Here is a 26,947-nt window from a genome sequence, read left to right as displayed (position 1 = left end):
CTTAGTCTTTTATAATTACTTTTAATCTACTTAATTTTTTTCTACTAATACGGGCAGAATGTTTTTATGCCACTGTTTTTAGTAGCACACAAACATGTAAAATGCATATATACATATGCATTAACCCATTTAGGCCCCACCTCAAAATAAATAAAACATCTTCTAAATCCTCCAGTTTTCTGAAATAAACGTTTTTCACGATTTTTCACAAATAGCAGACCTACAAGCTCGTAGCGCGCCACTCGGTCGCGCGCTATGAGCTTGTAGATCTGCTATTTTTCAATAGCTAAATTACAACATGATGTTTAAAACACCAAAAGGGGTTCCCGCCCCCAAAACATGTTTTTTCACATTTCAGAAACATTTTCCAGACATTTCTTAAAAAAAAAAAAAAATCTATTATCAACATAACGACGGGCGACAGGGCTCACCTGGCTTAGTTTCAAGCTTCTAAATGGCTGCTAATACATGACCATTTTGTCAGCACGGCTTTGACACTGAGTCGTCTCTGTGGAGCGAAAACGTATATTGTGTATATACTGTTACCTACAAAGGACGTGTAACGTAAACCTGTTGGATTGTGAGTGCATGTCTTCCTGCATATTTCATGGGCCTTCACGCCCGACTGGCAGGGAGCGCGTGATGTCCCATCTTCAGTTGGATTGGACCCGTGCCCCCCCCCCCCCCCCCCCCAGTGTTGCCATGTCTGCTTATTATAAGTGCCTTTGCACTGGTTTTTGTTTTGTGTAAATTATTGGTGTTTGTGGTTTGCGTTTTTTTTTAATGGAGGGGCTTGTTTTGTGAAGTGTAGCTGCTTGGTCCTGTTTCCTAATGTTGTTTAAGGGTATAGTTCAGCCAAAAACATGACTTTTTTTTAATATCAATTCCACACCCCATGAAGCCTTGCTTTTTTCGCATTCCTGAGCCAATAATTCAATGACCCCACCGGGTGTCAAGTCTCAGGTCTTCTTAAATTGGGGCCTTGTCAAAGTCCGAGATATCCTTGACTCCATGTCGGGAGACTCTGGACCCACCAAATTAAAATGTATACTTGTCTATGGTACCCCCCCCCCCCCCCCCCCACCCCCGTCGTCCTATATAAAAATATTTTGTGCCCAAAAAAAATAGCTTTTTATTTTATTAATCTTTTCAAGATTTGTTTGAAAAAGAAAAAAAAACGCAGTTCTACAAGCTCACAACGCGTCCCTTTCGCGGCGCGTAGCTTGAGCTTGTATAGATTGGCCATTTTCAAATAGTACATATATGGAGTATATAGGACGGGTTTAAAGTGCTCGTGTGGCTTATTATATAGTCGCTTCTTGTGGGCTTGTTTTCTTTCGACCTGGCTGCGGCTGCCCCTCTCAGGTATAGAGAGGCCGACAGCTGGCAGGTATATATACTGTACGTGGGTCTCATGCTGCTTAGCAAAGGCATTCCTATATAGAAGCTCCTGGAGCAGGAGGAGTCCCATCGCTCATGGGCGCCCGGGACTTCTAGAGTTGCACGGCGCTCCGCCGGCGCAACAGGTGGCACGGCTAGGTGGAAGGGATAGGGATAGGGAAGGGAAGGGGGCATTCCATTAGAGTAGAGGTTTTAGTCTACGCCCCCGGGGGGATACTAATATGGCCTATATCGGGTTTGGTCTCTCAACCAAATCACTCTTGGGGCTGTGCAGGAATTAAGGAAGGCCGTTAATAAGGCAGTTATATGAAGGACTATAGAATTGGACCTCTGCCCGACGGCAAGAGAATATAAGCCTTATAAGTGGTTTAATTCATCACAATGTGTATATATATATTTTTTTAACCGTTTTGGGTCCCCGGGATGCACCAACCTAATATGATTTAATTATTTATTAGGGACTTTTAATACATAAAAAAATTGAAAATAAATAGTAAAAAGACCATTAGTGCATCAGAAGTAATGGACACACTATTATAATAACGGTGTGTGGGGGGGGGGGGGGGGGGGGTCACGGCCTGAAAAGGTTGAGAACGACTTAACCCATTTTGGGGCGGGGGAACCCCTTTTGGTGTTGGCGTCATGTCATGCTTTAGCTATTGACAAAATAGCTAAAGCTACGAGCTTGTAGGGGTCTGCTGTTTTTGAAAAATCGAAGCGCGACTGACACAGAAACACGGCTTTGTCAGAAAACTGTCAGGATGTAGAAGACATTTTTTTTCTTAGAATCTGATCTGGGGTCAGAACGGGGTCACGATGCCTGTCCTCTGCTCTCTCTCCTCTGCTCCTCTATACAGACCACGGAGGAGGGCTCCACCGTGTCGTGCGTGATCGAGCGAACGCTGGGCGCTCTGGACCGCGTCTACGTCAACTACACCGTGACGCAGCTGGACGACCACGCAGAGGGCGGCAGCAGCAGCCGCCGCCTCCCGGCCGAGGGGGACTTCGCCAACGCCACCGGGGCCGTGCTCTTTCTGCCCGGACAGCGCTCCGAGGTGAGGGAGGGAGAGAGAGAGAGAGAGAGAGAGAGAGTGAGAGAGAGACACACAGCGAAAGAAAGAATGTAGAGGAGAGAGAGAGAGAGAGAGAGAGAGAGAGTGAAAGAGAAAGAGACAAAGAATGAAAGAGTGGAATGGGGAGGGAGAGTGACAGACAGACAGTTACAGTTAGTTTATTTATTTCTGTCATTTCTGTCAGACAGACAGACAGACAGACAACCCCAAGGGCTCAACAACATATTTTCATCAATCATGCATGAGCCGGGAATCCCCACAGAGTTCATTGGTGTGTGTGTGTGTGTGTGTGTGTGTGTGTGTGTGTGTGTGATAGCACGGTCGGTAACAAATCTCTCTCACTACCATTGTACCATTCGTTATATCTTTTCAACAACAACAAATGACAATGTGATCTGAAATATTTTTCAGTTTGCAAAGGTGCTTTAACAAATTATCAATGACATGAATGTACACCACAACAATATCTTTAAGCTGTCGATCATGTTTCAATGTTTGTTGCTATCCAGCCCCACCTGGTGGTGGGTTGGTCATGGGGGTTTAAATGAACCAGACCTTCAACAGGTGCCCAATGAATGATGAGGCTTACTGTAGATATATGGAAACTTGGAAAGCATACCCCATACAAATAACATACAAGACTGAATTACTGAATTATAGTGAAATACCGAATGACTGGAAACAGTCATTCTATGTCGGCTGGAAACCGAGAAAGTCCAGAATTAAAAAAAGGTTGAATTGTGGCTAGGCATGTTTGCTATTTTCAAATGGCCGAAAAGTACTGTATATAAGACTGAAGTGTCTAATGTATGTTCTGTAATAAGCAAAAGTAACTAGTAACTAAAGTTTTCAAATAAATGTAGTGGAGTAAAAGTGCAATCTTTGCCTCTGAGATTGGAGTAGAAGTAAAAGTATTGGAAATTGGAAATACTCAACTAAAGTATACAAATGCCTCAAGTGTACTTGCGTACAGTACGTTAAGTAAATGTACATCAAGTGCATTAAGTAAATGCACTTAGTTTTATTTTTTTCCCCCACCACTGGACATGAGGTTATAGTGGTGGTGTACTTGTATGAAGAAGTGAGCGAATATGGTGTATACTGTATGAAGAAGTGAGCCTAAATGTATTTTGTTACTTATAGTTACTTTCCACCACTGGATGTGTATGTGTGACCAGACGCTGAACCTGTTGGTGTCGTATATTCACCTGTGTGTGTGTGTGTGTGTGTGTGTGTGTGTGTGTGTGTGTGCGCGCGCGTGCGTGTGGCCAGGTGCTGAACCTGTTGGTGTCATATATTCACCTGTGTGTGTGTATGTGCGTGTGCATGTGGCCAGGTGCTGAACCTGTTGGTGTCGTATATTCACCTGTGTGTGTGTATGTGCGTGTGCGCGTGGCCAGGTGCTGAACCTGTTGGTGTCATATATTCACCTGTGTGTGTGTATGTGCGCGTGCGTGTGGCCAGGTGCTGAACCTGTTGGTGTCGTATATTCACCTGTGTGTGTGTGTGTGCGCGTGCGTGTGGCCAGGTGCTGAACCTGTTGGTGTCATATATTCACCTGTGTGTGTGTGTGCGTGTGCGTGTGCATGTGGCCAGGTGCTGAACCTGCTGGTGTTGGACGATGACCTCCCAGAGCTGGCCGAGTCTTTCCGGGTCACGCTGGTGTCGGCGGAGTCGGGTGACGGGAAGCCGGGCTCCACGCCGACCAGTGGCGCCAGCATCGACGCGGAGAACTCCGTCAACACCGTGGGCGTGGAGGCCAGCGACCACCCCTACGGTATACTACTAAAAATGTGACTAAATTTGAACTATTCAAGAGCTACTGTGACTAAAACTAAAATCGAAATTTGCTGCCAAAAACAACACTCGTACTGACCCAGCCACTGACTGACTGACTGACTGACTGACTGACTTGACTACTTTGTTTGGCAAGAAGTAGGCCTACACCAGTGCGGTTATACGGTAATGCTAAAAAGATACGAGAAAATTCGGATTTAGGGTCTGCGTCTTAGGGCTCTATTGCTAAACCCCTTATCCATTAACTACTTTGCCTTTTTTTTTTTTTTTTTTTTTTTTTTACTATATTGAAAAACATTTTAGAATAGTTAAAATAGCCAACCTACATCGACACGTCGTGAGCCTGTAGATTGGCTATTTTAACCATACAAAAAAAATGTCTTTCAAAATGGTAAAACAAAAATGAAGTAGTTTAGGGATGAAGGGGTTTAGCATGGACGGAAATAGTCTTTGGAATAGCACGACAATAGTCTGATCTCAGGTCAGAATGGGTTAATCAGACCACAGTGTGTGTCCAGTGGAAACCTCGTATGAATCAGAACGGGTTAAAACCCCTATACCCGTGGGTTTGGTCGTTTTACATCCACCGGCGACTTCATGCTTTATGATCACGTTTACAGGCCTGCTCCAGTTCCAGCCGGGCCCCCCGCCGCCGGGGGAGGGGCTAATCCCCCCGGCGTCGCACCCCGCCCACGTCACGGTGAGCGAGGAGGACGGCGAGGTGCGTCTGCGGGTGGCGCGGGCCCAAGGCCTTCTGGGAAGGGTCATGGTCGGATACCGGACGACCCCCTTCACGGCCTCCAGTCCCGAGGACTATGAGGTCAGCGTTTACCCTATAACGAGCTATAACATTTACATATACAAATAAAGTTTATTATTATTATTATTATTATTATTTCACATTGTTTCATTTTGGGCATTGAATTCCACCGTAGTGGTGAGTCTCTAACCAGTGGTCCCAGAGGGACCATCAGTGGTCCTTTGGGAAGGGTTTCCAAGGTGGTCCCCAGAGAAATGGAGAGTTGGTAACCAAAAACGACCCCCTATTATGGATCTTTAACTCTTAAGAACATAAAATGAAACCGACGTCGTATCCGATAACGGAATATTCGATACGTTCTGGGTCTGAGAGGCTATAAATCTCATCTCGTTGGTGGTCTGTGGCTCAAATGCTGAATAAATAATGGACCTTTTTATATGAAAGCCACTGGACTGTATAGGAATTAGGCCTGTCAAAAAAAATCGATTCGAGTTAGAATCGCGATTCTAATGCTGTCCGATTCAGAATCGATTCTCATTTTCCAAAAATCTTTTTTTTTAATTTTCTTTTCTTTCACAAATGTACCTGTGCATGCAATGCATTATGGCCTGGGTTTCTGCATAGTGCATTTACTACCAGCTAAGCTAAGCCTGCCAATTGTATTTATTTTACACCTGTTTTAATACTAATGTATTGTTCTGGTTTTGAGTGAGAAGAGATTTTGTAACTTTTGTACTGGTTCAAATTTGTGCAAGCTAAATACATGAGACATGTTCTTACTCTTGGATTTAACCTTTGTGTGTTTAAATCATTCAGTTGATAAAACCTTTACAATTATTCAAGCTTTTTACTAAATGTACTCTGCTTTCATGCCAGAAGACTGGAGTAGATCATGCTAAAATTCTATTTAATTGTTTTTAATAAAATAAAATAAACTGCTTTAGAATCGAAAAAAATCTTTTTTGAATCGAGAATCGGAAAAATCGAAAAGATCGTTTTTGAATCGAATCGTGGGACACCTAAAGATTCGCAGCCCTAATAGGAATGTTCTCTCCAGGAGCATGGATACAAATCAAATCACATTTGGATCATATATTATTGTCGCTGTCTGGCAGGTGTTTTTTTTTTTTTCTTCTTCGTAAATGAACGCCGCTATACTTAGTACTACAGTGTCACACAATTATACTATAATTATACATCGAAAATGATACATCCAAATAGAAAACGCTAATATGTTGGAAAAGGGTATGGGGGGGGCTGTCTTGGAATCGGAAGGTTCCCAGACATGCAGAAATGGAACGCATCCAACGTTGTTTTAAGAGCTTTGTGGATCCATTTCAAATCTCCCTGTTGTCTTTAACCCATTTAGGCCTGATCTAAAAAATGATAAAAAAAAAAAAGAAATAGCAGATCTACAAGCTTCGTAGCTTAAATTATAACATAATGTTTAAAACACATTGCGCTGCGTTGCGTTGCGTTGCGTTGCGCTGCGTTGCGTTGCGTTGCGTTGAATTGACTTAAAATGTATTGAAAATGGAAATACTCGTTCAAGCTAAAATTCCTCAAAAATATACTTAAGTAAATAAGGTATACCGGTACTCGGTTACATGTCCACCACTGTTCCGTGTACTGTACTTCCAGGACTCTGAGGGCATGCTGGACTTCCTGCCAGGGGAGAGGTTGAAGTTCATCAGCGTGACTCTCGTTGACAACGCCGTCCCTGAGCTGGACAAGGTGTTCAGAGTGGAGCTCTACAACCCCGAGGGTGGAGGTAGGACCGCCATTTAGAGCTGACGCCCATTATGCAAATTATGCCTTCTAAACCGCTAGTTCTCAAACCTTTTTTAGTCGACCCCGACATTTTAAAAGTTTTTTTTTTTTTTATAATATAATTAAATAATATCCAATTTGTCGCAGTCGGGAGGAAACCACTTAACTTAATTTTTGAGGTATTTGTTATTATTATTATTAATTTTTAAATCAATGCTATTGGACACCCTTTATGTCTGTGTCTTGGTTAAAGAAATATTGACCCGATGAACGCCATTGAAAAGCTCTTTGGACAAAACCGTTTAACTCCAACTCAAACTGTTTGCTAAAGCAGCTACTGTAACTCCACCACCTCTCTCCCCCCGTCATGCTTCACAATATATAAAGTCACAATACTTTGATGATGCATTGTTTAAAAAAAAAAAAATTAAACGTTCTCTTAATTTCCTGGACAGAGAGAAAAAGATTTATATACGCACAAAACATTCTCAGATGGGGGCGGGGGGGGGGTCCCACGTCCAAATATATATATATATCATTTTGGGGGTCCATGGCACACCGAAAAAGTTTGCCGAACGCCTGGATTCCAAAGCCCTTTTGATTCCTAATCCTGTAATGTAGAAGTTGAACTGACCCTGCGTTATGTTTGTTGTGTGGTGTTCTGTGTGTGTTGCTGCCGTGCTCCTGTGTGATCTACCTCCTCCTCCTCCTCCTCCTCCTCCTCCTGTGGAACACATCGGATATTTTGGGATCCACTGCGATCCACTGGGATCCACTCCGATCCACGTCGGATGTGGTTCCGTCCTTGTGTGGTCCCTCCCACTGTGTGTGTGTGTGTGTGTGTGTGTGTGTGTGTGTGTGTGTGTGTGTGTGTGTGTGTGTGTGTGTGTGTGTGTGTGTGTGTGTGTGTGTGTGTGTGTGTGTGTGTGTGTGTGTGTGTGTGTGTGTGTGTGTGTGTGTGTGTGTGTGTGTGTGTGTGTGTGTGTGTGTGTGTGCGCGCGCGCGCGCGCAATCCACCATCAGTGGGTCAATTCTTTCAAAGTGAAGGAAGTGGTAGTGGAGAGAGTGATAGTGACTTCCTGCTTCCATCCTATCACCATCATGGTAAGTCGTCCCCCCCCCTTCCCCTACCCCTCCCCGCCTCCACCTTAATTTCCCCAAACTTCACTGTGCTTCCTTCATGCTTCCTTTCACTGACGTGTCATCATTAGCATGGACTGTAACGATCACCGTCAGTCCATCCGTGCACGGCACAGAGACACCCCCAGGCATGGCGTTGGTTAGCAGTGGTCTACGGGGGTGACATAATGTCACAGACCTTAGGTATCGTCTCTGTCGGGAGGAAACCTCATGTGTCCAAAATTGTTATACTTTTTTTTTTTTACAGATTCGCATTCCATTTTGAGCTTGTGGATCTGCTACTTTTGACGCGTTTTTGTGTGATGTTGTGGTGTGATCAAGTAGGGTGTTCGTTTACGATAAAACAAGTGTTGGCTCCAGCCATAATCCGAATTAGGTGATGAGATACGATGAGCTGAAATACAGTAAGACAGGATAAAACCTTCTTAAAGCTGCGGTCTGGAACAAGACGTTTATTTGAACAAATCTCTGTGGCATAGTTTGTTAATTCAATATAAGTGTGTGGGGGGGGGGGGGGGGGGATGTGCTAATGTCAGTAGGCCCTATGCTAATTAAATAATGAAACAATATAAAAGTCCCCTGACGGAGTTGAAGGTCTAAGGACATACGACAGAAGAAGAAGTGAAACAAGCAAGACTTTTGTCTTGGTGATTAGCAGCCTATAGCGTTGCTGCGTCACTGCAAGGAGGTGCTGGATTCAGACCCAAATGGGTGTGTGGAGTTTGCATCTTGTCACTGTGTTCACGTTTAACTAAACTGTATTAACTAACCATCTTGCTGAATAGAGGGAAGGGGACAGTGTACATCAACATCACTATGAATTAGCTCTAATGACAATTGCCGTTCTCATCCTATATTAAGATTGCTTAGAAGGTGGCTGGACGGGCCATTTCTCCGATCCGCACCAAACTTGGCACAAACACTGTGCAGGGGTCCGATATGACAATAGTCCCACCAGGGTTCCATGTGCGGCCCCCAGGGGCCCCCGGGGGGGCCACAGGTTGCTCCTGTCCACATTAAACTTGGGACAAGCACTATTCAGGGATGGCCCATTGAATAGTCACACAAACTAAACTAAATTGCAAACATATGGGGCACTACAGCAATGTTTAACAATTCAAATGAATACAACTTGCAATTCATCAAGTTTGCAGGATTGGCCAATTTTGAACAAAATGCCTCAAATCATGAATGCAGAGCGCCATTTGATGGAAATTTTGCAATCCTACCCTTTACACATTGGCCTCTTATTGTGCCACCAGCAGATGGACTTTTTCAAAACACATCTTTGGAACAAAATGCCTCAAATCATGACCGTTTCCATCAAAGGCGTAAGAAGAAATGGCCCTTTTCACATTGGCCCATGAGTGTCCAGGAGGCCACAATAACCTACCTGGCCCGGTGGAGACCTGTGCTCCGAGGAGCACTTTTTCTAGTTCTCTGTGTACTCTCCCATGTCACCTACTCTGATGGTTACATCAGTGTCTAGTGTAATCTTAGTGCATAAGAAACTCTTAACCCATTCTGAACGGGAACCCATTTTGGTTTTGGCATACAATTACAATTTACAATTTAGGCATTTAGCAGACGCTCTTAATCCAGAGCGACTTACATTAAGCAAGAACAAAAAAGCATGGGAATACATCACATAAAACATTTATCATGAAACATGCGTAAGCTAAGAAAGTAACAGTGGAATATCTATATAATGAAACTATACATGTAAACTATACATCTATACTAATATGCTATACATCTGTACTATGACTACATACAATGCTAAAGCATCATGTTATGCTTTAGCTATTGAAAAATAGCAGATCTACAAGCTCATAGCGCGCCACTCGTTGGCGCGCTATGAGCTTGTAGGTCTGCTATTTTTGAAAAATCGAAGAACGACTGACATTTTTAGAATCTGATCTCAGGTCAGAATGGGTTAATCAGACCAGTGTGTGTCCAGTGGAAACCTAGTATGAATCTGATCTCGGGTCAGAATGGGTTCAAAAAAAAAAAACACTAATGCGGATGAATGTTGTGATACTGTGTCCATCCACATGCAGCCAGCCTGGGAGTGGCCTCACACATCACTGTGACCATCGCTGCCTCCGACGAGGCCCACGGAGTGTTCCAGCTCAGCCCACACTCCCTGGCTGTGAACGGGACGGAACCTGAGGACGGACGCAGCAACGTGGTTCTCCTGGTGGTTATGCTGTTTTTATCAATGGGTTTTTTTGGTAGACAATAACGAGTACACACACAGTGGGGGTATTTATTGATCTATGGAAAGCTTTTGATACAATTGACCACGGAATAATTGTTGAAAGATGTTACAGCATAATGGAATTAGAGGTGCTGCATACAATTGGGTAAGTATTGGTATGTACATGTAAATTACGTTAATTCAGAACTTCACCTTTGGGGTACCCCAATCCAAAGCTTTTTATTCATTATACAATTTGTAGGGCATCAAACTTGTTACATTTTGTTAATTTTGCTGATGATACAACTTTATTTTGTGCTGGGGAAAATGTTGCGGAAGTTTTGGATATAGTCGAAGGGGAGTTGAACGTTTTAAAGAAATGGTTTTACACACAAAATACATTATTGGGAGTAATCATTGACAATAAATTATTTTGGAAACATCATATAAAGTATATAAAATCAAAGATATGTAAATCGATTGCAATAATGTGAACGAAACATTCTCTGTTCTCTCCTCTGCGTCATCAGCACCCATACCCTAGGTGGGGTTGGCAAAAGTGCCTTTTTGTCTAGAGTTTCCCTTGTAACCTAGGGTAGGTAGTACTAGATACTAGGTACCCTAAAAAAGAAAAAAAAAGTAATCCTGGTCTATATACTGCCTCCCCCTGGTCAGCCTGATGAAGGGGAAAGGAACTGGTTTGAATAGCGCATTCCTTCCATGCACTACGTCCTGGATTGCAAATATTGTGGGATAAAAATAAATACAAATTAAAATTAATTTACCAGCACAAACTGTATCACTTTACTGCAAAAATAATAATTAATGTTCATTATATTCACTCTACAAACCTCTTAATTGTAAACTGTCATGTCTTGAAATGTAGGGATTTAGTTGAATTAAAAACATAACCGTTATTGTTTAGAGCTGAATGTAAAACACTTCCAGACTGTATCCAAGGGTTGTTTTCAATGAGAGAGCCGGTATACTATGGGGTTATTTTGTTTAAAAAATAAGGAAATGGTACATGGTACAGTGAGAAGTAGATGTGGAACGATTAAGGGAGTCAAGTTGTGGAATAAATGTGATAATGAAATATTGGCAAGTTTAAGAAACAGTTTAAAAACAAAGCGATAGAGATGGCTATATAGAGTGAAAGGACAATCAAGTCTAATTGGGATGCTTGGTTAAATTATTTATCTATTTATACATTTTTATACTGTAATTTGGTATTATTATTGACATTATTTGTGTTCCTTAATTTTATTTTAATTATTTATTTTAACATATTGTTGATTGGATTACATGAATTGATGTGTTTGAATACTTTCTTTTTTTTACTTTTCTAAGTTAAATTACAATATGGTATAAAGCTAAGGCTGTAAAATAAGTAATGAAAAAAAAGATGCAGGCATGTTTTTATGAATTCAGTATGTTTTGTATGGAAATAAATCTGTGAACTAACAATGTAAACGACTGGAAAAAATAAACTAAACCAAACTAAAACTAAACAAGCATGTTTGAGAGGGAAAACATCAACGTTTTTCAATTTACGTTTTTCAATTTACGTTTTTCAATTTACGTTTTTCAATTTACAATTTCAGAATTTAGCAGACTTTTGGTTTTTGTCGCATTCCTAATGCAATAATTTGGCGACCGGCGGTCATGTAAACCGATGTAAACCGATAACTCCTAACAGTTTAAACAAATTTACTATAAAAAATAATCGCCTGTACATTGATACTATAACGGTTAAACAATGAACATAGCATCTGTGTCTCGGTACCCATTTTGTTTGAGAAACTCTAGTCTAATTCAGTGGTTCCCAAAAGAGAAACTCGATGTCTTACAACATGTCGCATCTTGTAGATCTGCTATTTTCACTACTTCTTAAAAGTATTCCCCCCCCCCCTCTAATTAAAGGATTTCTTTATGGAATTCTTAAAAAAAAATGTTTAAATTTTACTTTTTTGAAAATAATAATGAAAAACAACCCCCCATTATGGGTCCCTCCCTCCGACCCACTGTTTGGGGGGGAACGGTGGGTCTAACCACCCCACTGTTTGGGGGGGAACGGTGGGTCTAACCATCCCACCCCTCTCCCAGGTGGAGCGGACCTTCGGCGACCTGTCCAACGTGACGGTGTACTGGGAGGCGGAGCCCAGCTCGGAGCCGGAGCTGGTCAGCCGGTCCGGCAGCGTCGCCCTCGGCGTGGGACAGAGCCGGGGGGAGATTGTCATCTCCGTGGCCCCCGACGAGCTCCCCGAGCTGGACAGGTCCTTCAACGTGTCCCTGGTGAAGGTGTCGGACGGCCGCCTCGGCGCCCTCACGTCCGCCACGCTGACCGTGCTGGCGAGCGACGACCCGTACGGCTACTTCGTGTTCGCCGAAGACACCAGGCCCGTCCGGCTCCCCGAGGCCGACTCCACGGTCACGCTCACCATCCGGCGACTCGGCGGGCTGCTGGGGACGGTACGTGCTTTTAAAATAAAGGCGGAGGGCAAAAAAGACCATGTAACCATGGTCCTGTTCTGATTTAAACTACCCTATGTAACCATGGTCCTGTTCTGATTTTGTTCCGGTTATTTCCCGATTTGTACCCGGTTGTGCTTGATCACAAAACACAATCTCTCCTCCTATACGCCCTCCATATAGGTGCGCGTGACGTACGGAACTCTGAACGAATCGGTCGCGGCGCCCTACAGGACCCCCGGGGTGGGACGGGCCACCGAGGGGCGGGACTTCGTCCCGCTCCTGGGCTCCGTCGTGTTCCTGGCCAATCAGACGGAGGCAAACGTCACGCTCGGCGTCCTGGACGACGAGGACCCCGAGAGAGACGAGTCTGTGTTTGTGGAAGTGATCAGCGCTCAGCTCCTCCACGGAGTCCAGGAGAGGCCCAGTAAGACACCGCTTCTTTTATTGAGACGTTATGGGAAATTGCATTGGCATAACGCTAAAGGGTTCCCACGACGGGAGATATAAAAGAAAAATGGATTACATTACATATGATTATTGAAAAGGGGCCAAAAGACGCGTATACACGTTCTTAGCACAATAAGTGTTAAAAAAAGGTCTTTGAGTCGGGAACCCCTTTTGGTGTTTTAAACATTGTTATAATTTAGCTATAATTAGCAGATCTACAAGCTCATAGCGCGCCACCGAGTGGCGCGCTACGAGCTTGTAGGTCTGCTATTTTTGAAAAATCGTTAAAAAAAATGTGGCGCAAATCTTTGAATAATATATTCTTTCAAAGTGAATGTTTTTTTAACTCGGGTCTAAATGGGTTAAAGCCAGTTCAATTGTAATAGCAATAATGGGTTAACCGAAAACAAAACTGTAATATTCTGGGGCTCTAAAATAACCACACACTTGGAGAGCATTCAAACACAGGTCTTTACTTGGTGACTCTCAAAGCAGAGCTGAACACACACACACACACACACAGCAGCACACTCAGAGGCTACAAACAAACAGGCTGCAGGGGATCTCGCTAATCAGCACAGGTGGAAATAATGTTCTCAATCAGTGGCAGCATGCTCTTTCAACCTATATAGAAGACACTCTATATATTTACAAAAAAAAGCGGTTGTCCTTTCTGTTGCGCCTCCCTCCCTCCTTCCTCCTCCAGTCGCCGGGTCCCCCCGCGTGGGCCCCCGGCCCGACAGGGTGGCCCAGGTGATCGTGGAGGCCAGCGACGACGCCTTCGGCGTCATCCAGCTGGGGGCGCACAGGGTCAGCGTGGCCGAGGACATCGTCGGACCGTTCATCTACGTCACGCGCATCGGAGGGATCTTCGCCGACGTGTCGGTCAAGTTCAGAGCCGTGCCCATGACCGCCAGAGTCAGTAAGTAATGGGATACATACTGTTATGGTGTGTGTGTGTGTGTGTGTGCGTGTGTGTGCGTGCGTGCGTGTGCGGTTATTGCTATACTTTTTGGGGCCATAAAAGCATTGTACTTTTTCACCCAGGGTAGTAGCTCATATTCAGCAACACTCTAGTCTGCACGCACACGCACACGCACACGCACACACGCACACGCACACGCACACGCACACGCACACGCACACACGCACACGCACACACACACACACACACACACACACACACACACACACACACACACACACACACACACGCACACACACTAAAACCAGGGAGCTGACCAATACAACCACAGTCTTGTTCTGTTTGCCACTGAGCAGTATTTTGTGTGTGTGTGTCCAGGCGAGGACTACAGCGTGGCGTCCACAGACGTCCTCCTGCTGGAGGGTGAGTCCTCCAAGGCCATCCCCATCTACATCATCAACGACGACGCGCCCGAGCTGGAGGAGAGCTTCCGCGTGGAGCTCCTCAACCAGACCACCGGGGGCGCCCTGCTCGGAGAGCTGACGCGCGCCGTCATCACCATCCTGCCGTCCGACGACCCCTTCGGCGCCTTCGGTTGGTACAGTTGGGTTTTATACGACCGGTGGTCCCTGTGGGGGGGTTCCAGGTGGTCTGGGGGGGTTCCAGGTGGCCTGGGGACCAACCAGTGGTCCCTGAGGGGGTTCCAGGTGGTCTGAGGACCAACCGGTGGTCCCTGAGGGGGTTCCAGGTGGTCTGGGGGGGTTCCAAGTGGTCTGGGGGGGTTCCAGGTGGTCCGGGGACCAACCAGTGGTCCTTGAGGGGGTTCCAGGTGGTCTGGGGGGGTTCCAGGTGGTCTGGGGACCAACCAGTGGTCCTTGAGGGGGTTACAGGTGGTCTGGGGGGGTTCCAGGTGGTCTGAGGACCAACCAGTGGTCCTTGAGGGGGTTCCAGGTGGTCCGGGGACCACAGGTGGTCCTTGAGGGGGTTCCAGGTGGTCTCCAGCTAAATGACGCAGAGTTGGTAACCAAGTGGATCCTTGTAGATCTTTAACAGTTGAGAGCGTATAATGAAATGTTTCATTTTACGCTCTCAAGCCTCAACAGCCAGAAGGTCCTGAGTTTGATTCCCTCTGTGGGCGCTGTGGGCGTGTTCTCTCCTACGCGTCATCAGCGCCCATACCCTGGTGGCCCAACGGTTTGTGGAGCGGTCTCGATACCGGAAGGTCGCTATACAGTAGTTCGTATCCCCTGACCGGCACGATAAAATGACCACCGCTGAAGTGCCCTTGAGCAAGGCATTGAACCCCTACCATGAAATGTTCTATATGAGCAGGGCCTGGCTGTAAACAAGTCCTTGAGCTTTAGTCCAGTTACCCTGGGTAAACATAGCAACTTTGCTTTGGATTTGCATGTTCTCCCCGTGTTGCTATAGGGTAGGTACCCCGAATATAAATATGCAGTAATCCTGGTCTCTAAAATGCCACCAGGCTGACCAGGGGTCAGCCTGGTGGAGGGGAAAGGAACTGGTTGGAATAACGTGTTCCTTCCACACGCTACATCCAACCGGGGGAAAATTCCAGGTGAAAAGAAGCAGCTTGGACTCCTCATGCATTGAAGGAAGCATGAGGTCAGTCCGTTGCTCTCCCCGGGTTGGCGGAGGGAGTGTAGTAGAGCCCAGGATCACATTCGATAATTGACACTGGGCGGGGAAAAAAAATGTGTTGCAACAAAACCATGGGATAAAAATGATATAGTTCCTAAAAATAAAAATAAAACGGCGTCCACTTATAGGGTCATCTGTAGGATTTGTGCACCGATACATTTCGCCTCTTGTGGCTCCAATTTGGATGACATATCTTTGACCCATTTTCCGCGGGAACCCCTTTTGGTGTTATAGCATCATGTTGCGCTTTAGCTATTGAAAAATAGCAGATCTACAAGCTCGTAGAGCGCCACCGAGTGGCGCACTACGAGCTTGTAGGTCTGCTATTTTTTGATTTTTTTTTTTATATATATATATTTTTTAATCTTATCTCAGGTCAGAATGGAAAACTGTCAGGAGGATGTATCTATAGAAGACATTTTTAGAGAATCTGATCTCAGGTCAGCTCTCTCTCTCTCTCTCTCTCTCTCTCTCTCTCTCCTCCAGAGTTCCAGGCGGCCCCGGTCACCGTGGAGGAGCCCGCCTCCGGTTCCGTGGCGGTCACGCTGCCCGTGGTGCGCACCGCCGGGACCATCGGCACCGTGGCGGTGCGCTGGCGGGCCACGGTGGGCGGGCGGCCGGCGGCGGGGGACCTGAGACCCTCGGCGGGCGAGGTGGTCTTCGCCCCCGGGGACACCATGAAGACGCTGAGGGTGGAGGTCCTGGCGGACGACGTGCCCGAGATCACTGAGGTATTATTATTATAGGTTGCCTTGTGTATGTTGTCGTTATTATTATCCCATTCTGACCTGAGATCAGATTCATACGAGGTTTTTTCCACTGCATGGACACACACGCTGGTCTGATTATAACCCTATTCTGACCTGAGATCAGATTCTATATAAAAATGTCAGTCGCTCTTTGATTTTTCGAAAATAGCAGACCTATGCAAGCTCGTAGCGCGCCACTCGGTGGCGCGCTATACGAGCTTGTAGATCTGCTACAGTACTTGTAGATCTGCTATTTTTCAATAGCTAAAGCACGACATGGTGCTAACACCAAAAGGGGTTGCCGTTCAGAATGGGTTATATATATATCGGTGCTTCTCTGACTTTTTCGTGCAGATCGAAGACCCCCAGATTGATATTCTCTTGGTCTGGAAGAACCCCCCCCTGAGTTAGGAGGTTTTTTGCGTGAAGTGATTTTTTTTTTTAAATAATTTCCATTTGTTCAATATTTTTTTAACCGACACACAGACGTAAAGGGAAATACTCCAGTAAAGTAAAAAAAAATCACACCCGTGTGAACTGAGTGGTGCAACTCCCCTCTCTCTCCCCCTCCTCCTCCTCTCTCTCTCTCTCTCTCTCTCTCTCTCTCATTAGCAGGCAACAGTGCAGCACTGTCTCTCTCTCTCTCTCTCTCTCTCTCTGTTTCTGCATGGCACAACAGCGCCCCTACTGGTACTCATTATACTGGTGCTCATTAACCAACACATAGGCGTAAACATAGGTTACCCACACATAGACACGGACACTGCTGTTCCTGGGAGTGGTTGCACCACTCAAAAATACCTCAAATGTTTACTTAATTGGCGGGGACTCCCTTTGGTGTTTTAACTAAGCATTATGCTACACTTTAGCTATTGAAAAATAGCAGATCTACAAGCTCATAGTGGCGCGCTACGAGCTTATAGGTCTGCTATTTTTGAAAAATCGTAAAAATGCGGCACAAATCTTTGAATATATATATATTCTTTAACGTTTTTTTTTTTGGTTTTTTTTCAACATCAGGCCTAAATGCGTTGGGTACTAGTGCACTTAGTTACTTAACACCCAGTGTTGTTTTTGGCAGCACATTTCTATTTTAGTTTAGTCATAGTCTTTGGACTGAAACTTCATTTAGTTTTAGTCACATTTTAGTCACCTAATGTCTTAGTGTTAGTCTAGTTTTCGACTAAAATGTATTTTGGCAGGTCTTGATGCCGTCGTAATGAGTGTTTTCACACTTGCTGAAAGTAGCCGATCTACGCAGCGCGTTGTGAGCTTGTAGATCAGCTATTTTCAGCGTGCAACCAAGTGTAAAATGACATATACTGGATCTCTTGTCCACTAGTCCCTTCCGAGCATTTTAGTCTAGTTTTTATTTGTCGACGAAATTGTCAGTATATTTAGTCTCATAGTTTTAGCCGCGGTAGCTTAGTTTTACATTTAGTTTCCATTTGTTTTTGTCAGTGGAAATAGGCAGTCGACGGACATTTTTCGCCTTTAGTTTCAAGTCGACGAAAACAACACTGTTTTCCACCACTGTTACTCTTCTTCACGCTGTGACAGATCATCAAGGTGGAACTGACGGAGGCGAGCAACGGAGGAAACCTGGGCGAGGAGACCTGGGTGAACATCGTGGTGCCTGCCAACGACAACCCGCACGGGACCGTGTCCTTTTCGCAGGCCGTGTACCGCGTCCAGGAGCCCCTGGAGGGCGTCTACATGGCCAACATCACCATACGCAGGAGGTCAGAACAACCATTTCAATGCTGTCCTCTCTTCTGGAGCAGTTTTAAGATAATTCACTTACAGTATACACGTTCATTTCTTACAGTATACACACATCGCCTTTGTTGTATTATGAGTTGATGACAATACCGGGACCCACGGATTCACAATAAAAATGACTCTTTGACTTTTACCCTGAAAATGCGGGCAACTTATAAAAATATAAAACTTATGTAGAAAATATAACGCATCAAGGTAAAACATGTAATCTACAGAGAGGAAGAAATAAGATATGTCTTTAGATGGTTTTTTTTTTTTGAAAATTGGCAAGGATAATGAGGATTTAAGTGAAGCATCTAGGCCGGGGGGAGTACGTTCCATAGATGAGGGTCCTCTAAAATTTGATGAAAGATTGATGTTTGGAAGTGCGACGACAATAGGGTCATTTCAAAATGATCTCTAATAATACACGCTTCCATCGACAACAGCGGAGGTCATTTTGGTCGCATGGAGGTCCTCTACAGCACGTCGGAGGTGGACATGGTGGCCGTGGCCCTGGCGCAGGGCCAGGACCTTCTGCTGCTCTACTATGACCCCCCGGTGCCCACCGCCGGCCCCCCGCAGCGCCCCCCCCGCTCGGTCAACGTCACCGGCCACCCGGACCCCGCCGCCGCCTGCGCCGCCGCCTGCCTCCGGGAGCGAGCATGCCAGGTTAGTGCTCGTTATATAGACGCTACTTTTTTTTTTTTTTTCCTTTTTTTTAAGATTACGCCTTTTATTGTTTATTGTTAAGGGACAGAGAGTATATAGGCTGACAGGAAACGGGAGAGAGAGAGATGGGGGAAGGGAAGACATGCAGTAAAGGCCGTGTTGTCGGGCTCGGGAGTCGAACCCGCGGCGAACACTGCGACTGGATTACCAGACGGGCACACTGCCTTTCTTTTAACCCATTATTCTGACCCGAGATCAGATTCTACAAAAATGTCTTCTGTACATGCACCTGACGGTTTTCTGAAAAAGCTGTGTTTCCAATGTCAGTCGTTCTTCGATTTTTATTTAAAAAAAATAGCACACCTACAAGCTCGTAGCGCGCCACTCGGTGGCGCGCTACGAGCTTGTAGATCGGCTATTTTCAGCATGCAACCAAGAAAGACTATATAGACTAGGTTAAAATGTGTCTGGAGCTCTATGAAATTTTTTTTTATTCAAAATTGAAACTAAATCAGGAAAAAATGTGCAAACACCTCCTGCCTGCAGGCCTTCACTCTCTCGTCGGGAGGAGGAGGAGGAGGAGGAGGAGGGGGAGGAGGAGGGGCCTCCACCCCCGCCACGTCCTGCACCTGGCTGGCGTCCGGTGACGCCAGCGCCAGTGACCAGTTCGAGACCGCCGCCGACGCCGCCGTCGCCGCCGTCACCTACGTGAAGAACGGCACGGCGGCCGCCGTCCTGTTCAGCGGCCAGGCCGTGGCGGGCAGCGACTACACCACGGTGACGGCCCAGGGCGCCTTCCTGGAGGACGGCGCCGGCTCCGCCAACCTCACCGTGCCCATCCTGACCGACGGCTTCCCCGAGATGGACGAGAGCTTCGCCATCCGCATCCTGAAGGTATTGGAGAGGCTTCAGCGATGTTGGGACACGACGAGGGGGGGGGGGGGGGTGTGGTGGGTTATAGCGTGATTTATATTGCCACGACAGGGACGCTGCGGTCAGGAACGAGACGAAGTGGAGTTCCGGCAAGTATGATCACGTTCAAACCGCACCCTCGAGTGTCATGGAACTATACATATTTTGATATGGGGGGGAGGGGGGGGGGGGGGGTCCGTGGCCCGATAAAGATAATTCTGGGGGTCCTTGACATGAAAAAGGCGTCTTATATATATGCCGCGTCGTTTTGCCAACAACAACAACAACAACAACAACGACGACGACCCCCCCCTCTCTCTCTCTCTCTCTCTCTCTCTCTCTCTCGTGTGTCGCTATAAGATCTCGCCGGTGAACCTGACGGCGGTGGAGGACGAGAGGAACCTGCCGTCCGTGGGCGCGCCGGACCGCGCCGTGGTCACCATCGCCATGAACGGCGACGCCTTCGGCGTGTTCCTCCTCTACAGCCTGAGCCCCGAGGCGGCGGCGTGGGGCGGCCTGCTCCTGGAGGTGCGCGAGGAGCCCGGCCGGAGCGTGGCGGTGCCCCTGGTGGTGGAGCGGCGCGGCGGCAGCCTGGGCCGCGTCACCGTGGAGTGGCGCTTCGTGGGCGGCACGGCCACGCCGGGCCGCGACTTCGCCGACGCCGGAGGGACGCTGGTGTTTGAGGACGGTAATATATATATTCTGTGTATATATATATATATATATATATATATATATATATATATACGGTCGTGTGCTTTGCAGTGTTGTTGTTTTTGGCAGCAAATTTCTATTTTGGTTTATATAGTCATGGTCTCCTGAATAGTTTTCACTTTAGTCTTGGTCACATTTTATAGTCACCTGGAATAGTCTAGTTTTAGTCGACTAAATGTCATAAGATTTCAGCCGACTAAATCTACAGGTGATTTAGTCGACTAAAATGTATTTTTTCGGGCCTTGTTGCCGTCACAATGACTTATTTTACACTTGCTGAAAATAGCTACAAGCTCACATCTGCTATTTTCAGCATGCAACCAAGTGTAAAATGACTTATACTGGATCTGTCGTCCACTAGTCCCTTCCTAACATTTTAGTCAAGTTTTTATTTGTTGACGAAATTGTCAGTATATTTAGTCTTTATAGTTTTAGTCACCATAGCATAGTTTTAATTTAGTTTACATTTAGTTTTCGTCAGTGGAAAAAGGTAGTCGACGAAAAAATTTCGTCTTAGTTTTAGTCGACGAAAACAACACTGACGCTTTGAGAGATACGGCAAATGCTCATTAGAGCAAGAGATTGTTACTGTAGTCCGGAGATATAGCCTGGAACTCACCTGTGCTTTTTTTATGGCATTGGGCAGCTCCCGGCAGGATCGGCCCGGGAGAAACTATGCGCAGCTGCGCGACATGAGACGAATTATGTACTTAGAGCGACAGAGAGAGAGAGAGGAGCGTGTGTGCGTGTACATGTGTGCGTGTGTGTGTGTGTGTCAACTTAACAAAGGTGCAGACGATCAGAAATCAGCAGAGTGAGCGATGTTTGCGCTGCTCGAATTGAAGTGGACTCGGACACAGACTTTTTTTCCTTCTCCCTGGAAATAAGAACGTCTGGGTTTCCCAAGCTAGTCCGAAGATAGATCTATCTGTGCCTCTCTGTCTCTCACACACACACACACACACACACACACACACACACACACACACACACACACACACTCACACATCAGAGAGAGAGAGAGAGATAGGCTCGCGGCGGGATGCTAGGAGGTGATTTTGGCAAAAATTAAGTAAATGAAGATATAGTGCAAGCACCCAGCTACACCGAGCGCGGGTATTTTGAGATGGGGGGTCCGTGGGCCCGATATAGAGATAATTCTGGGGGTCTTTGACATCAAGAAAGGTTGAGCACCGCTGAAACATCGAAACATAGGTTTTTTCAGAAAGATTTAGAAGCCTTTTTTTATATCGAACCTAAAATGGGTTATATATAGAGGGGGGGGGGGGGTCCTTCCTGAAAAATCTTCAGAACCACTGGACCTATAGCGCGTCTCTCTCTCTCTCTCCTCTCTCTCTCTCTCTCTCATCCTCCTGCGTCCTCTCTCGCCTCTCCATCCAGGCGACCTGAAGAAGACTGTGGAGGTGGTGATCCTGGACGACCTGGAGCCCGAGGACAGCGAGGAGCTGTCCATGGGCCTGGTGCGGACGGAGGGAGGCAGCCGCATCCTGCCCAGCTCCGACACCGTCACGCTGCGCGTGCTGGCCAACGACCACGTGGCCGGCGTGCTGGCCTTCCACCCCGCCTCGCGCTCGCTCATCGCCAGAGAGGGTGAGCATGGGGACAGCTCTCCTGTGTGTGTGTGTGTGTGCGTGCGTGTGTGTGTGTGTGTGTGTGTGTGTGTGTGTGTGAGAGAGAGAGAGAGAGAGACATAAGGTGCATAAGGTTAGACACAAACTTTCACAGGTATACAGTCACGTTAGATTCAAATTCAGGAAATGTTCCAGGTGCGTGCGTGCGTGCGTGCGTGCGTGCGTGCGTGCGTGCGTGCGTGCGTGCGTGCGTGCGCGTGCACTTGTATTGTGTTGCTGTCGGGCAGAAACCTCAAAATTTAACTTTGTGTTTTTTCTTAAATTGCTACAGTGTCACACACAAGTATAAAGAATAGCTCTACAAGCTCACGTGTGTGTGTGTGTGTGTGTGTGTGTGTGTGTGTGTGTGTGTGTGTGTGTGTGTGTGTGTGTGTGTGTGTGCGCGCGCGCGTGTGCGCCCAGCAGCAGTTTAGGTGTCTGGAAACCTAATCTAATTATTTATGATACTGAGTGTATAGTAGTCTAGAGCGTTGTGGGGCTATTAGCAGGTAGAGCATGACGTGGCTGACAGCTGGCACATAGTCATGCTCGTTATCTATGCATGACAGTGCAGTTAAAGTCCACCTGAGCTGAATGCTTGCACCAGGTGTAGTAATGGAATGACAGACCTACAAGCTCGTAGCGCGCCACCGAGTGGCGCGCTACGAGCTTGTAGGTCTGCTATTTTTGAAAAACGACTGACATGGAAACATGGCTACTGAAAACTGTCAGGATGTAGACTATTTTTATTTTATCTGATCTCCGGTCAACATGGGTTAACTAAAACACACACACACACACACACACACACACACACAAACACTCACTCACTCACTCACTGAGTAACAATGGTCTAGTTGTCACTGTAAACCTGTCCTAATAATGTATAATGCGTGAATAGTCTAGAGCGAGCGTTGTGGGGCTATTAGCAGGTAGAGCATGACGTGGCTGACAGCTGGCACATAGTCATGCTCGTTATCTTTGCATGACAGTGCAGTTAAAGTCCACCTGAGCTGAATGCTTGCACCAGGTGTAGTAATGGAATGACAGTCTGCCCGTCTGCTGTATATAGTTATTTTTTTAACAGGCACCCCAATCTGAAAATATGTTGTTCCCAGGAACCCCCGCAGAAGAAGCAACTAATGATATAAATCATTTGCCAGCCGAGTCTATGCGGACTTTAATGCCTGGGGCACTAAATGTGGCCGATTATAAATGTGTGCATTTTTGTCATAAGGCTGTAAACATTTTGTTTACAGGGCTATATCTTTAACCCCATTGGCTATCCTTTCCCCTCCATCCACAGTCTTCATTATTGCATTGCATTCAAGATGCAAGATTTGTATTGTTTGTAATTTGTGGGTTTTGGCTCCTTCACATTGCAGCAACAAGGACAAAATAGCAATACAATGATAATAGTAGTAATAGCAAGTAATGAAATTAAATAATTGAATGCCTGTGCAGGTCTGTAACTCTGACTCTAAGCTGTGGGGGGCCTTGACATTTTCTTGCACACTAAAACAAGAAAAGAGCCTTAAAGGAGAATTCCATGCTAGAAGGCTTTCTTACCTTTATTTGTAGTTGTTACGTCCCCCACCAAAGAGGTCCAGGTGTTATTTTGTGCAAAAGCGCATTATTGGCTATTTCCCCTACCATAAGCCCTCAATGAATTGCATTGAATTGGTGTCGTGCTAATTGGCTTATTTCCATCGCTCAATTTTTTTTTTAGTATATCCTCTCTTCATAATGCAAATAGTATCCCAAGCGGCACACTTTACTACTTATTTCGATGGAAATAAGTGAATTAGCACAAAAACCCAACCCCCATTGAGGGCTTATATATGGGGAAATCGCCAATAATGCACTTTTGCACAAAACCAGTAAGACGCGCAAACAATAACAGCTGGACCTCTTTGGTGTGGACGTATATAACAACTACAAATAAAGGTAAGAAAGCCTTCTAGCATGGCATTCTCCTTTAACCAGCGGCGTAACTACCGTGACGCAGACAACGCGACTGCGTGGGGGCCCAGAGGCAAGGGGGGCACACGGCCGCTCACCCGTGCCGTCTGTAAAATAAAATTATAAACACATACAGAGATGCAATGACAGTTGAGTTGAACGAAGTTTGGCGGAGCCTGGTGATGGCTGCTGCTATAGCACACACAGCCACCATACCATGCATTAGGCACACGTGTGATGTGCCCCGCGGCCCCCGCCTCCCCAACAGCTCTGTTAGAGCATAGGGCTGTAGGCTAACAACGTGAACAAGTCAGAAGTGTCTAGTGACTGTGGCGAGTGTGCATGCAGTGGGCTTTCCCAGTCTCGAGTCCCGACAGCCAGGTACGTGCACAAATCACAACTACAACTGTGCAGTGCCCCGCTGATTATAAACACACACACACACACAGTTTTTACAGGCTGCTGTACATTGCCCCGCACAGCCGCTGCTGTTTCTAAGCCAAAAGCAGTCTGTTTTAGTTATTTTCGCGCGCGGGGGGGGGGGGGGTCCCGACAGCCAGGTGGCGGTGCTGTCGTCGGGGGCACTCGCTGATCAGCCTGCGTCGGGGTCCGCTGGCATCTGGTTACGCCACTGCCTTTAACCAGTATCGTCTGTGAACGTGAAGGAAGTATGGAGAGTGACTGTGCGTGCACAGAGACCTTTGCACCTGAACATGTTATGGTGTGACGCTGTCCGCAGGTGAGAGGCTCTCCCTGCTGGTGACGAGGACGGCTCCAGGTCTGGGCAACGTCACTGTCGACTGGAACGTCCGCGGCCCCCTGGTGGACAGGACCTTCCTTCACACGTCCGGGACGCTTTTCTTTACTCAGGTACTGTATTCATCAGTGGTGGAAAGTAACACAGTTACAACTTTGATTACGAAACATTAATAACTTCAGCTCTGTACACATTTCGGCCATTTGAAAATACCCGATCTACAAGCTCACAGATCGGCTACTTTTCAAAAGATTGTATGCATGTGAAAACTTGTGAAATGGGACCTGATGCATAATGAGTACTTTCTACTTGTGGACTATTATGGACTTCTACTTAATAGAGTATTTCCACATTGCAGTGTTGATACATTTACTTAAGTATTAAAGTACTTTTTCTACCACTGTCATGCATATCTATATTCTTATTGAATATGTCTCTGGCTGCCGATCCTAAAATGCTGTCTCGATTTAACGTGTCTGTTTTGCATTAAAAAGGGAGAGCTGAATGAAACCATGACTCTGCAGCTGCGTGACGACGCCACCCCAGAGGACAAGGACGAATACAAGATCACCATGTCCAACATACGTACTTTTGGTAATGCATCAATAATCAATATACAACACTGATTAGATTAGGCATTATCACTTTAACCTCAGCATCCCAATCCCTGGGGGGGGGGGACACATTCGCCCCCAAAATATTTCAGATCTACAAGCTCACAAGCGTGTGAGAAACGAGAAGAGATTTGGAGTAGACGAAAGAGAAAGAAACAAACAAAAACGAAAAGGTTTCCCAGGTCGGTTTGTGACTGAGAACAGAGGGGTTATGTGGTTAAAGATGGAGTGCCACCATTTTTTCCACCCCTAAAACATGATCATCAGGTATTATTACAATATAAGGGGGAAGAACTTTTTCCAAAAAGTGTACAGTATTTGTTAAAAATCATGCTTTTATGTGGACACGCCCACCAGTTCATTAAGTATGCCTGGTTTGCCTGATGGGTGGTGATCCACCTGAACTGAAGCCGCACCCACAGCTGTAGTTGTATGATAAAGGGGGAGGGGTTAGGGGAGGGGCTGATAGTGTGGTGTCACTATATTACTGTTTACTTCATTGGCCCGTTTGACTGTCAAGGGTTCAGCCTCCAGGAAGAAACCCTAAATACAAAGTGAATACACCATTGCACATAAAAACAACTCCAGGGTGTCTAATGAAGTACTGTCACCTCATACACACATGAAAAACTGGAAAAATACAAAAAATGTGGCACTCCATCTTTAAGAGAACATCCACTTGATAACCATCAGGATAATGGAGCGTCGCAGTCCCTCCCCCTTTCAGAACGACGAGTGGCCCAGGAAATTAATCGCAATGCATTTTTCCCATAGGCCTTTCTTAAAGTGTTTATTTAAAGACTTTTACGCCGCGGACAAAGCCAACTCGGATCGTGACAAATCATGACAACGAACACAATGTTTTGGGCCGATCAAATAATTTATAAGAAGAAAAACAAAACTTTATTTTCTTCTTTATAATTATTTGATCGGCCCAATTTCATTTCCTGGGCCACTCGTCGTTTCTGAAAGGGGGAGGGACTGCGACGCTCAATTAGCATCCATTCATCTGTTGAATCTTAAATCATTTGTTGAGGAAAATAATTCAGATGCACCGACGTCGTGCACACAACACAAAAAATGCTTTTTTCTACGCATGCACTACTCTGTGGAATGCACTCCCTCCAGCCCTGAAATCCCTCATTTCTATTGCAATATTTAGGAAAGACCTGAAATCATGGCTCCATCTACACTCTCACTGGTCATAGTTAGATTCCGACCCTGGATAGCCCATCTCCCATGCTCAGGACTATTCTCTCAGGGTATACCTCTTGTCCTATGTATATATAGCTCCCAGCCTTATATATAAGGATTATTTATTATATGTTCCATGGTTGTTTTGTCTGTACAGTATGTATGTGTATAGTTTCATGTTACAAAGTGGACCACAATGGAAACAAGCGAAGGCTTTTTTGTGTCCAAGTCCATTTGGACTCCACTGGAGCGATGTGCGGCTATAACTGCCTTGCTCAGGGGCATGTTTAATTGTTTATATAGTAGTCTCAGCGGTGTTCTCTCTCTCTCT

The 26,947-nt window shown here is 46.0% G+C and overlaps 1 protein-coding gene across 1 annotated transcript in view; it reads left to right on the top strand.

The window, feature by feature from the left end:
* adgrv1 (adhesion G protein-coupled receptor V1) overlaps positions 1-26,947 on the top strand; it is a 306,098-nt gene that overhangs the window by 85,372 nt on the left and 193,779 nt on the right. Inside the window, 18 exon segments of the mRNA XM_080765672.1 lie at positions 2,259-2,456; positions 4,071-4,251; positions 4,892-5,091; positions 6,673-6,802; positions 7,825-7,905; positions 10,002-10,141; positions 12,248-12,613; positions 12,797-13,040; positions 13,770-13,985; positions 14,367-14,582; positions 16,137-16,381; positions 17,960-18,141; positions 18,610-18,832; positions 19,379-19,726; positions 20,105-20,432; positions 21,860-22,069; positions 24,791-24,921; positions 25,303-25,402. Of these exon segments, the coding sequence (XP_080621798.1) occupies positions 2,259-2,456; positions 4,071-4,251; positions 4,892-5,091; positions 6,673-6,802; positions 7,825-7,905; positions 10,002-10,141; positions 12,248-12,613; positions 12,797-13,040; positions 13,770-13,985; positions 14,367-14,582; positions 16,137-16,381; positions 17,960-18,141; positions 18,610-18,832; positions 19,379-19,726; positions 20,105-20,432; positions 21,860-22,069; positions 24,791-24,921; positions 25,303-25,402 (3,739 nt within the window).

The sequence above is a fragment of the Protomyctophum bolini genome (genome assembly GCF_963924005.1).
Source record: "Protomyctophum bolini genome assembly, chromosome: 6".
NCBI lineage: Eukaryota > Metazoa > Chordata > Actinopteri > Myctophiformes > Myctophidae > Protomyctophum > Protomyctophum bolini.
This window is presented reverse-complemented; position numbering and strand designations above follow the sequence as displayed.